Here is a 13131-nt window from a genome sequence, read left to right on the forward strand (position 1 = left end):
AGGATTGTGTTCACCACCAAAGCATTGAGGATTTCTGGTACCTTTTTGGCTTTGATGATTTTTTCCCCTCCTACATGCCTGGCCATTTCTTAATTATCTTTAACATGTTACAGCTCTACTTATCCATCTCTATGTTCCTGCTGCTCTTTGGGGTTTTTGATATCATCTGCTTTGTAAATGTTCTGCTCACCAGGGAAGGAAATGTGCAAATTCCCCATTTCAGACACCGGTATCAGGACCAAACACACCAAGTCAAGGACAGCAGTTCAATACAGCATAAAGCTTTTTATATTCGGTCTTACTAATGTCTCTTATCACCAATTTCAATTCCTGCAAGCTACTGTGTTTAAATGCATTGAGATAGATAGTTCCCTGTGGTGTTCCTCCATGGCAAAGCCTCAACGAGAGCTGGCTTGTCAACCAATTGACACCTTCACCTCCTGGACTGCACATTGCTGTGATTATGAACTTCTTCCAAATCTCAAACAGTGCAACCCTCAAAGTAAGAGATAGTTCTGGGATTAGAAGTTATCCAGCTAGGTAAGTAAAAAGGAAGCAACCCATTGGAACTTGGGAGCACCTGTGAAGTGTTTGCGCAAGAACTGTAATCGGTGGACAGTGCGAGACATGATAAGCAAAAGGAAACAGGTAAGAAGTCTCTCAGCACCAGGTTAAAGTTCAACAGGTTTATTTGGAAATAAGCCTGTTGGACTTTAACCTGGTGTTGAGAGACTTCTTACTGTGCCCACCCCAGTTCAACGCCAGCATCTGCACATCATAAAAAGAAACAGGCTGTGAGTATTAAGTTTATTATTCATGGTAAAGGCATCAGTTGTAGATTCTCTAACTACCGCTATAATTACTAGATTATTGCAACTAATGCACACACTCGTTACTCGACAGACTTCCATTCTCAGGGAAAACTATTATGGGGTCACTTCCTATTACCTTAATACATTAATTTGTTGGTGACATTTCAGTATGTAGGAGAATGGTGCCCTTGCAATCACCTAAATGTCATTCATGATCCTTTTCCTGTGGTCCTTGGCTAGCTTGCTGCTGCACAACCCTGTTCAAATTTGGGATGACTGCCAGAGCAGAGATTCAATTACCTTGTATTGTTGCCCAATTAGAAAAACACAGGACAAGCCCTAGGGGGCAACAATTCTAGTAAAACTAGTGGTTTCCTTTTTCTTGCTCTCTGGGATGTTTCTGGCCTCCATTCAGCAATGAGACAGAAGCTCAGCATGTAGGGAACTGCATATGCAGGCCTGAATTCCATCAATCCATTTTACATTTTTGGGACAGTTGGGAATTGAGAGCTGTATTACTCAGTGAGTAATAGTGGTGTAGAGCTTTATGATAGGTTTACATTTAATAAAACAAGTGTAGATGTGATCGGTAGTTGTTTTGGGGTACAGGTATTTTCCATCCAACGTTCAAATCTTCCAGTCCTGTCGAACGTCAATTGACTTTTAATTTTTACTCAATTTTTAAAGTAACAAAACCAATGGGCAGACCCGAATCCATCTCCTTGTTCCAAAAACAAAATTCAAATTTTATTCAATTCATGGTCCTCAGAAGACAGACAAACAAGATCCAAGCTGGCAAAATAAGGCACTGCATCCCATCTTAGGCCTGATCTGACACTTGATCTTTGCCAATACGCCAACCCACCATAGTGGGCCCTGCTACATGGAAGAGCCGGAAAATCCCAGCCACAGTCCGGTTTGGGCAGCAAAAATTTTGTCATGTCTCTCTAATACTTTTGTTAAAGATCTAGATTTGGGGCATGATTTGCAAATTTTCAGATGATACAAAGATCTGTGCAGGTGGCAGGACAGCAAATAATGCTCAGCTGCTTCAGGTGGATCTTGGTGCATTGAGGGATTAGGTTCATGACTGACAAATGGGGGCAGCACGGTGGCACAGTGGTTAGCACTGCTGCCTCACATCGCCAGGCACCTGGATTCGATTCCCAGCTTGGGTCACTGTCTGTGTGGAGTTTGCACGTTCTCCTTGTGTCTGCGTGGGTTTCCTCCGGGTGCTCTGGTTTCTTCCCACAGTCTGAAAGACGTGCTGGTTAGGTGCATTGACCCAAACAGGCACTGGAGTGTGGCGACAAGGGGAATTTCACAGTAACTTCAGCGCAGTGTTAATGCAAGTCTTACTTGTGACTAATAAATAAACTTTTAAGCAATGTTCAGCTTGCAAGACAGCTGTGTTGATTGGACAATCGACAAGACAAAATATACTACTTGGTTTTTGTACAAAAGCTTGGTTGACAAGTTAGAAAACTGTCCAGTGTTGCTCTCCTCACATGGTGAACATTATTGAGGCTTTGAAAAAGGGTCCAAAGCTGGCTAATTCTCTGTTTAAAGTGACTTAGTTGTCAAGGTCGGCTAAATAGAGTCCCATCTGGGACTCTACACTTTGAGGAATTATGCATTTAGGAGCGAACTGATTAAGGTTTACGAGAGGATTAAAGGAACAGACAGTTACCAAGTTGACAGTTTGTTACAATTAACTAAGTCAATTACATGAAAGCTCGATCCAGATATTACATGATAACAATATTTCATTTGAAACACTTGTTCAATAGTTTTGAAAGTTTGGATTTATAGCTCCTTTTATACAGTCAATGTAATAAGCTGATCAGGAAACTAAGTCAACATAACACAACATAAAGAGATTGTGACTAGCTAGAATTGTACAGTTTCAAATAGGTCAGTGTTTACAAGCTCAAAGCAGACCAATAATGCTATAGCGAGCTAGCCAATCAGAAATAGATTGTAAAGTAATGTACTGACTCATGCTTTAATTTGGATTGTGCTTCATAAGGTTCATAAAGCTATTACAAAGTTGTACCAAACAATTATTCAATAATTAACCACACAGATGAATAGTTACTATTCAGGGTGACAGGATGACACAGTGGTTAGCACTACTCCCTCATAGTGCCAGGGACCGGGTTAAATGTGATCAGTTACCAAGACTGCGTAGTTGGAATGCCTATTTATGTTTGCTTTTTGGGGTGTATTTCGAGTTGTTTGTCTTTTGAGCAATGTGCTTCATTTCTGGTAGAGCGCTAACTTTCAGGAGCATTGTCAGAACGGTGCAAAGAATCTCAAGAGTTAACAGTAGTGCCCCCAGGGAGCCTGACATTATCCCAGATTAAATCTTGAATTTGATTTATTGTCACTATATTAGTATACAGTGAACAGTATTGTTTCTTGCGCACTATATAGACAAAGCATACCGTACATAGAGAAGGAAAGGAGAGAGTACAGAACGTAGTGTTACATTCACAGCTAAGGTGTAGAGAAAGATCAACTTAATACGAGGTAGGTCCATTCTGTCTGTGTGGAGCTTGTACCTTCGCCCCATGTCTGCGTGGGTTTCCTCTGAGTGATCTGGTTTCCTCCCATGGTCCAAGGATGTGCAAGTTAGGTGGATTAGCCATGATCAATGCACAGGGTTACATGGGTAGGAAGGGGGAATGGGCCTAGGTAGAGTGCTCTTTTGGAGTATCGGTGCAGATTTGATGGGTCAAATGGCCGCCTTCTGCACTGTAGAATCTATGATTCTAACCAACAGTATTTGCAGGATCAGTCAATTTTACTCTCTCTCAATTTCAAATGCTCATTATTCCCATTCACCATGCAGAAATATCTTACGCTCCAAAGACAACAATTTCATGCTAATTGTGTAGAACACTGATTTTATAATGATTATAATGTACATCTAAGTTTTAGCTCAAACTCATCATTGCATTCTTCTGTTTTCAGTGTTCATACAGATGGTTAACAACCTTCTAAAGTGACATAAAGTAGTAATGAGCAGCCGATTCCGATGTTGCTTCATTCTATTGATTGCTGTATCAATGAGATCCAGGGTTTAAAATCCCTGGGCTTGACTTTCTGGCCCAAGTGTTAGGTGACCTCCACGCTGGTCCCCTCCAGAGTATTGGGGCCAAGAGGAGTTCAACTGATTAAATAACAGCTCTCAATTTCTGCATCACTTGGAGCACATTTTGGACATCAATAATAACTATCCATCTGTATGGCTCAGTACTACAATAGGCACATTAGATAAGAGATTTTTCAAATCTTCTGTTACATTTCTAAATAAAGCTGTAACTAATACCTTTTACCAAACTTGACCAATAAAAGCTTCTCAATCTCTCTATGTGCTAAATGTATTGCACAGTCGTACCTTGAAAGCATATTTGCGACTTATATGATCTTCAGGATCAATTGGTGTGATTACATAACTAGGCAAAGGAATGCTGCCCAACACGGTTTCCTCTCTGCTATCTGTGTAATACAAAACAAATAACAAAGTTTTCAGTTCTTTCATTTACTTCACATGATTAGACTTTATTACGTTCACAGGGTGAAAACTTTTCAACAATTCCACCAAAACACAAGAGCACACTTACTTTGTCTGAGACAAATTTCCATCATAGCATAGAAATTGATTCTTCTCTACTTCCCCCTAATTAGCTCTTCATATACTGAGGTTAGTGAATCATACCAGGGTTTGATTGTGTGGGCCCAACAACCATCCCATACCTTGCCTACGCATGTTGACAGGGAAGGTTGACATGGAGGGCAGCAAAACATATTCTATAACACATAACCATACAGACAAAAGCACTTTGCAACAGTTATTTGATATCAGTCAGAAGAAAGAAGGGTGCTGTATGGTGGCACAGTTGTTAGCACTGCTGCCTCACAGTGCCAGGGACCCAGATTCAATTCCGGCCTTGGGTTACTGTGCGTGGAATTTGCACATTCTCCCCATGTCTGCGTGGGTTTCCTCCAGGTTCTCCGGTTTTCTCCCACAGTCCAAAGATGTGCAGATTAGGTTGATTGGCTATGCTAAGTTGCCCCTTAGTGTCAGAGGGACTAGCAGGGTAAATACGTGGGGTTACGGCAACAGGCCTGGGTGGGATTGTTGTTGGTGCAGATTCGAAAGGCCAAATGGTCCTCTTATGCACTGTAGGGGTTCTATGAGAAGAAAAAACTCTGGCTGACTTTCTCTCTCAAATGAAATATCTTTTTCCCATTCCACCGAAACATTGAAAAGTTTGAAATAGCACACAAGCCAGAGTCAGAATAGACTTCCAGCAATAAAATCAATGATAATTTATAAAAATGTTATATTAAGCACTTAACAGTATCAGATTTGTAATAGTCTTTCCATTCTAATTAAAAATTATCATTATTTGATACCATTGGTCTATTATCCACTAATCAAATCATTCACATGAATTAAACATTAGCATAGCAACGATACAGAAGATGTACTGAAGTCATTAGTTTAGAACGTCTGTTTATCAGGGACAGAATCAGCACTCAATATAATCAACGCTCACATAAAGCAAATTGCTGAATTAATTTGTAGTATTTGCTCTTCTCTCTGATTTTCTATCTTCTGTTTCTCTGCATCTACTCTAGAATATTGCTCCACATGCTCCAGCAGAACTCCAGGATTTCATGTGTAAACATAACTTGCAGACACTTGATACCTATCTGACCACAAGTGCTAAAAGAGATGGCTACTGAATAGTGACCAAAGTAATTGTCCTGGCTTATTTTTTCCCGATGTGGAGATAGAAACTTGATGTCTGCATCGATATGCGCGATCTTCTTGGAGATCCTCTTGCTACCAAATTTTGCTACCAAATAAACCTGTTGGACTTTAACCTGGTGTTGTTAAACTTCTTACTTATTTTTTCCCTCCAAACTACAGAACACAAGTCAATAGGAGAATACAAACACATTAATTTGTGAGTTATTATAATATTGACGAGGTTCCATGTTTATAAACTACTAGCATTGATAGGAAATTAAAGATTCTAAATCACCATTGCACTATCACTGTTGCAATTTGACAGCAATTACATCAAGGAACACTTTGGGCCAGATATTTGCTGAGTTGGAAAGGGAAAGGGGGCAGGGTGTGAACTGCACAAGCAAAAAACACTAATCTGTTGGGCAATTTGAAAATAGCTCTGAGCTTAACCATTTTAACTGCGTCAGGGTACTTAAACTGCAGTGCGAGAGTCATGACTTTATGGAGGAGATGTAAGAGTGGATAAATTCTGTTTCAGTGTCATGATCCAAAGTTATTTAAATCGCAGCCTCTTAAAAACAAAAGAACACTAGACTGTAGATGTCCATTGGAGTAGAACAAAAAACTGGAGTGCATTAATTGACAGGCCATCTGATGTAGCTTAGAAAAACACATTAATATCTATTCCTGTAGTTTCAGTAGACTTCATCATTGACATTTCCCAAGGGTTGTTATTACAGCCGAGCCTATCATGAATGGTCAAGAGGTCAAAAATCATTATCTCAGTGGAGGGCCAGGTTCACATTTTGATCGACAGTTTTAACAAGCTATTAAAGGATTAGCCATCTTTGATGAGGGTACTGAATCAAAATATATTTATTTTTATAACAGATTGACCACTTGGAGTTAAAAATTTTGAATGTGTTTCATGAATTCGAGTTTTTTTTCTGTACTGAGCATGTACGAATGAGAGCTCTATTAGAAGCTTACTTTTTTTTCCCATCTCCATATGGTTCCAACAAAAAAAGAAAATGCTGTAAAATCTCAGCAAGTCTGACAACATCTGTGGTGAGAGAATAGAGCCACCGTTTCGAGTCTCGATGATCCTTCGTCAGAGCCATATGGCTCCTGGTGTCTGCTCAAAATGGCACCGAGTAAATGGCTATTGGAGAAAATTGGGAGGGAAGGGGGTTAGAGGGCGAATAACCTTTTGTATGATTGGGCCAAAAGTCTTAGAGAAACGAGGTGGGCCTTATAACCAACCCATCCAGCACTTATTCATCCGTGTGGCCACCTGTGAACTGCCTTCCCAAGGTAGCAAGCCCGACTCATTTACAGGACTCCCTCTCAGGAACAAAAGCTACAAGTCAGCTGAGTCGGGGAACTCCCCGACTTGATAGCGAAAATCTAGCCCTTTATTTTAATAGTGACAGTCAATCAGTATTTGGCTTCTGTTTACCCTGTTAACCTGTAAGCGCCATTCCATTACTCACCTTTGTAATAGAACAGGCAGTATTCGGAGAGTGCAAACCACCGGCGTTTCCACAGCCTCATTCCAGAACTGTCCTACAAAAACAAAGCAACAGTCATCCATCAAATCAGAGCGGCTTCAATTAACACAACAAAAGTATTGATATCCCTGCAACACATCAGAGGTAAGAGCAGCTGGTAGTTAAGCACGATGTAACTGGGAGACCAGATTGTGTCAAGCTCACAAAATAAGAGTGAGTGATTCTACCTGAACAGGCGCCGGAGTGTAGCGACTGGAGTGGGGGGTTGGCGGGGGTGGGGGGGGGGGTGTATTGTCACAGTAACTTCACTGCAGTGTTAATGTAAGCCTACTTGTGACAAGTAAATAAACAAACTTTAAACAAGGCTCCCAAGTCACAGGGATGAAAATCTGAAATAAGAAAGAAGGTACAGGAAACAAACAACAGGCCCATTAGCATCTCTATAAAGGATGGAAGAAAGTACAGACTCTTGGCCAGACTGTAAAAGGAAGACAGGTGACACGGCAGGATCCAAAAGTGGTAAATAACAATAAGTAAATGTGTTAATAAATTTGTTAAAACATAGCAGCAAAAAAACAGAAGAGGATCAAAATCCTTTATTTTTCATGCCATGTTTTTCCAATATTTTATGGCTTCATCCCAGCAATTATAGAACTGCCGTCCTACATGCAATTTGCTGTACAAATGTGTTTTTTGTGATATATGCATAATATTCCTACTGATTTATCAGTCCCTGAATGGTTTCAGAGGTTGCAATGCAGTGGATATAAATTACAAGTTTTACGACACAAGCAAATTGATGATATCCCATCATCTGATCAGAGGAAATAAATATCTTTTTGCAGCAATGGCTGATGCAATTTAGCTGGCACTAAATAATGGCGCAATCATACCGCGATTAGTGTACTATTGTGCTGTATACATTTTGCACAAGTGTTAAAAATAATGTCCCAACAGGTAAATTATACACTTAATTTACAACACCAATCTTTTCTATCCAAGCTATTGTTCATTCTCCCCATGTGAACATCAATGCGTCGATGCTGCTGTTAGATGGCAGGAATCTCAATCTTGCTCAATACGGCATTTACTGGCTTCAAGCACCAAAACGAATAATAGGGGCTGCGAGCTACATCTACACCGCATAGAATTTAGCCTAAGTGAAGAATACTAAATCAAAAACACAACCTTGCAGGTTCTGCATACATTCAGCAGTTTTAAAAGCTACAAATAACAAGCAGCCAAAGGTTTCCACTTAGAAGTTGGATGAGACCAAATCAGTTCCAGATATTTTCAATTGGGCCAGAATTTACTGTTAAAATAACGGTGAGGCTGATGGCACTTGCCATTATTTATTCGTAAATCACCCATCAACTATAGACGGGAGTGTGTGATTAAACAAAGATCCAGAAATTTGTTGTTTGAGATGTGTTGTTCTGCCAATAACTTTGCAAAGACGGAGCCTTGCTCCCTGGGTCACAGTTCAAACACATGTATGCATATGGTAGATAGGTACTAAACCCAACACAAGGTCAGGGCTCGTCCATTTAAATCTAAGTACCCTTCTTAAACAGTCTTAATTATTGCTAAACAATCTAACACTGAAAGTTAACTTTCACAAAAAAACCCATCCGGTTCACTAATGTCCTTTAAGGAAGGAAATCTGCCGTCCTTATCCGGTCTAGCCTCCATGTGACTCCAGAGCCACAGAAATGTGGTTGACTCTCAACTGCCTTCGGGCAACTAGGGATGGGCAATAAATGCTGATGTGGAGATGCCAGCGTTGGACTTGGGTGAACACAGTAAGAGTTTTAACAACACTAGGTTAAAGTCCAACAGGTTTATTTGGTAGCAAATGCCATTAGCTTTCGGAGCGCTGCTCCTTCGTCAGATGGAGCATCTGACGAAGGAGCAACGCTCCGAAAGCTAATGGTATTTGCTACCAAATAAACCTGTTGGACTTTAACCTGGTGTCAATAAATGCTGGCCAGCCAGCGACACCCATGTCCCCATGAATGAATATAAGTAAAAACTGTAGACTCACTCACATCTTTGTAATTATTGCAGGGGATTTTTAAAAAGTTTTTTTTAACCTCATCTTTGTTTCTTTTTTTCCCCTCTCTTAATCCAATCCTTCTTTTCCTTCAGATCTGATGTTCATTATTCTAACTTGCATTTTCTGATTCAGACTCCAAGCTGCACATTCGCAATGCTTCAATCTGATCTTCAAGGATGATGCACAGTTGCTTACCCTGTTCCATATGCTGCACCACTTGAAATCCTAATTAAAAAATCTTGCCGTATGGAAGCTCATTGAAAGTAAATGGGCAAGGACAAGTTTAGTGAATAGAAAATATCATTTGTTCACTGTCGACAGTAAATTCTGGTCCAACGTGGCATTGCATATCAGGCAAGATCTTGCTGGAGTGGGGCAACTCTTGCTGTTGGGTGTTCGTGAGACTTTTTGCTGCACCCTATAGGTTGCACTTTTTGGGGGTGCAGTAACCTCCTGGAAGTGGTGGGGGCAATTCCGCATTTGAGACTTGAGTGAATAGTGGGACCAGCAGTAAAATCCTGCCATAAAACTAAAGATTAAAAAGATACAAAAATTGAGAAAAATAAAACAGAGGAATGATGGAAGAGGGTGAATTAATCAAATGAGGTACAAAAATTAGATGAATAAAAATTAGAAGAGAAATTAGGGGAGTTGTTTTTTAATCTGCCATTTTAAATCTCTAACAACAATTTACTACTTGCAGGAATGAGACTGAACAGTTTACTTCTGCCCCCCACCCCCTTCAACACCCTCCCCCTCTGGGTTGGAGAGATTAATTGACATTAATAATTAATATTAATCTCTTCATTAAAAGGGCATTAACACTACTATGAAGCCAAACTTTTTGTCATAACTGTAATGGACATTTAGTACACAAATCCAGCAAATCCTTAAAAATAATGGGGAGGCCAAGGGTTAGATGCTGTATGTGTGCAGCAAACAGCAGAACAGCATAAAATAACCAGCAAGTTCCAGAGATCTGTAACCCATTTTAATCCCCGGAATTTGCTGGGTGATTTTACATTAATAGCAGAATGTTCAATAAATGCACCATAGAAAGCATTCTTTCTGGTTGTATCATAGCTTGGTATGGCTTCTGCTCTGTCCAAGACCGCAAAAAACTACAAAGGGTCAGAACGTTCATCACTCAAACCAGCCTCCCATCCATTGGCTGTGTCTGCACTTCCCGCTGCCTCGGAAAAGCAGCCGGCATAATTAACATCCCATCACCCCGGACATACTCTCTTCCATTGGGAAAAAAATACAAAAGTCTGAAGACATGTACCAACCGACTGAAGAACAGCTTCTTCCCTGCTGCCGTCAGATTTTTGAATGGACCTACCTTGTATTAAGTGGATCTTCCTCTACACCCTAGCTATAACTGTAACACTACACTCTGCACTCTCTCCTTTCCTTCTCTATAAATGGTATGCTTTGTTTGTATAGCACGCAAGATACAATACTTTTCACTGGAGACTAATACAAGTGACAATAATAAATCAAAAATAAAACACATGTTTTCAGGTAGGCTTTACCCATTACGTGGACCACCTATTCCAATGATATATATGAAATGTTGTGAACATCAAATCCTCTCTCTGTACCTGCTCTTCACCCACACAAATGGAACTTTTAGTCAGCCAATTATAATATTGAGCATGGCCCTTCCTAGGCTTTGTAAAGCCTAAGATAGAAATAAGGATGAGTTTTCTTCATCATGTTTCACTGAAGCCTCCCGGCGACATCTTCAATTCTGGAAAATATTTATGCTCTCAATTGTCTGAAGGAACACTCAATTTAGAACTAACCAATGCCTATTTAAAATGAGCTTTGCCATATGAAGTAATATAGACCTGACCATCTCACATGGATTCCATCCAAATTAGTTTCACTGAGGACCCACAGAGGAAACTGCACTGAGTTGCAGTTGTACGAGAGCTTGTGTAAAGCAAACAGTGTGATATAACAGCCCCATGAGTCTCGGAGGTGAATGCGCAATCATCAACACAATAGGCATGCCTAATGCTTCAATCAAATCCATCCTTAAAATGGCTATTACTAAAAACAGGAGTCTCAATAAAATCATGCAAACATCAATCATAGGATCCCTACAGTGCAGAAGGAGGCCATTCGGTCCATCGAGTCTGCACCAACAAAAATCCCACCCCAACCCAATCCCCGTAACCCCATGTATTTACCCTGACAATCCCCCCCCCCCGACACGAAGGGGTAATTAACCATGGCCAACCAACCTCATCCTGTGGGAGGAAACCGGAGCACTCAGAAGAAACACACGCAGACACGGGGAGAACATGCAGACTCTACACAGACAGTCCCCCGAAACTGGAATTGAACCCGGGTCCCTGGCACTGAGAGGCAACAGTGCTAACCACTGTGCCACCGTGTTGCCCCAATGCAAACTTAATCTTCATAAAATAAAAATCTGTGAACTACAGACCTCAGATTAGGTTTCTAAAAAAGCACAACAGTTAGACAAAGAGAAATGGAACCTAAAAACTAGCATAGATCAATATTAATGGGAACTTCAAGTGGTTTCAGTTTTTATTTGTTTGGGTTCTTTGTAACACAATTACTCCTGACAGAGAATAATGAAGCAGCTGAACTAAATATCATTAGTTATGTTGCACCTTACAGTTAGGCAGATTGTATTGGAAATCATTGGTTCAGTACCTAAGTAACTCCATCTTCACCCCCTCCCCCTCCGCCCCCATACAATCCATCCAATCAACCCCAGCTATGTTGTGAGTAGCAGTAAAAATCAATTGAAGAGATATTAACTTCAGGTAAAAATACCCAATAATTTTCTATTATTCTGCTAAACTCCTACAACTTCAGGTCATTAAATTTGTTTACAGTCTCTAAGCAGGCTGGAGGCCATAACATTCTTGTGAAATGATAGTTTTAGTTCTACTGCACTGCACCATCTGACACACTGGTTCATAGCATGTGAAAATTTTAACAACACCAGGTTAAAGTCCAACAGGTTTATTTGGTAGCAAATACCACTAGCTTTCGGAGCGCTGCTCCTTCGTCAGATGGAGTGGAAATCTGCTCTCAAACAGGGCACAGAGACACAAAATCAAGTTACAGAATACAGATTAGAATGCAAATCTCTACAGCCAACCAGTTCTTAAAGGTACAGACAATGCGAGCGGAGGGAGCATTAAGCACAGGTTAAAGAGATGTGCATTGTCTCCAGACAGGGACAGCCAGCAAGTCCAGGAGGCAAGCTGTGGGGGTTGCTGATAGTGTGACATGAACCCAACATCCCGGTTGAGGCCGTCCTCATGTGTGCAGAACTTGACTATCAGTTTCTGCTCTGCGACTCTGCGCTGTCGTGTGTCGTGAAGGCCACCTTGGAGAACGCTTACCCGAAGATCAGAGGCTGAATGCTCATGACCGCGGAAGTGCTCCCCCACAGGAAGAGAACAGTCTTGCCTAGTGATTGTCGAGCGGTGTTCATTCATCCGTTGTCGTAGCGTCTGCATGGTTTCCCCAATGTACCATGCCTCGGGACATTCTTTCCTGCAGCGTATCAGGTAGACAACGTTGGCCGAATTGCAAGAGTAGGTACCGTGTACCTGGTAGATGATCCGGCACGTCTTGCAGAGGTTGCTGTGGCAGGGTTGTGTGGTGTCGTGGTCACTGTTCTCCTGAAGGCTGGGTAGTTTGCTGCGGACAATGATCTGTTTGAGGTTGTGCGGTTGTTTGAAGGCAAGAAGAGGGGGTGTGGGGATGGCCTTGGCGAGATGTTCGTCTTCATCAATGACACGTTGAAGGCTCCAGAGGAGATGCCGTAGCTTCTCTGCTCCGGGGAAGTACTGGACGACGAAGAGTACTCTGTCCACCGTGTCCCGTGTTTGTCTTCTGAGGAGGTTGGTGCGGTTTTTCGCTGTGGCGCGTCGGAACTGTTGATCGATGAGTCGTGCACCATATCCTGTCCTTATGAGGGCATCTTTCAGC

The 13131-nt window shown here is 41.3% G+C and overlaps 1 protein-coding gene across 2 annotated transcripts in view; it reads right to left on the reverse strand.

Moving 5' to 3' along the window:
• The window catches only part of plekha7b (pleckstrin homology domain containing, family A member 7b), a 467762-nt gene that overhangs the window by 124060 nt on the left and 330571 nt on the right, over nt 1-13131 (reverse strand). For both annotated transcript variants that reach the window (XM_078220764.1, XM_078220762.1), the window contains exons 7-8: nt 7074-7146; nt 4216-4316 (exon numbers count right to left, since the gene is read on the reverse strand). In XM_078220764.1, coding sequence (XP_078076890.1) covers nt 4216-4316; nt 7074-7146 — 174 coding nt within the window. The remainder of the gene's footprint in view (nt 1-4215; nt 4317-7073; nt 7147-13131) is intronic.

The sequence above is a fragment of the Mustelus asterias genome, chromosome 9, assembly GCF_964213995.1.
Source record: "Mustelus asterias chromosome 9, sMusAst1.hap1.1, whole genome shotgun sequence".
Taxonomy (NCBI): domain Eukaryota; kingdom Metazoa; phylum Chordata; class Chondrichthyes; order Carcharhiniformes; family Triakidae; genus Mustelus; species Mustelus asterias.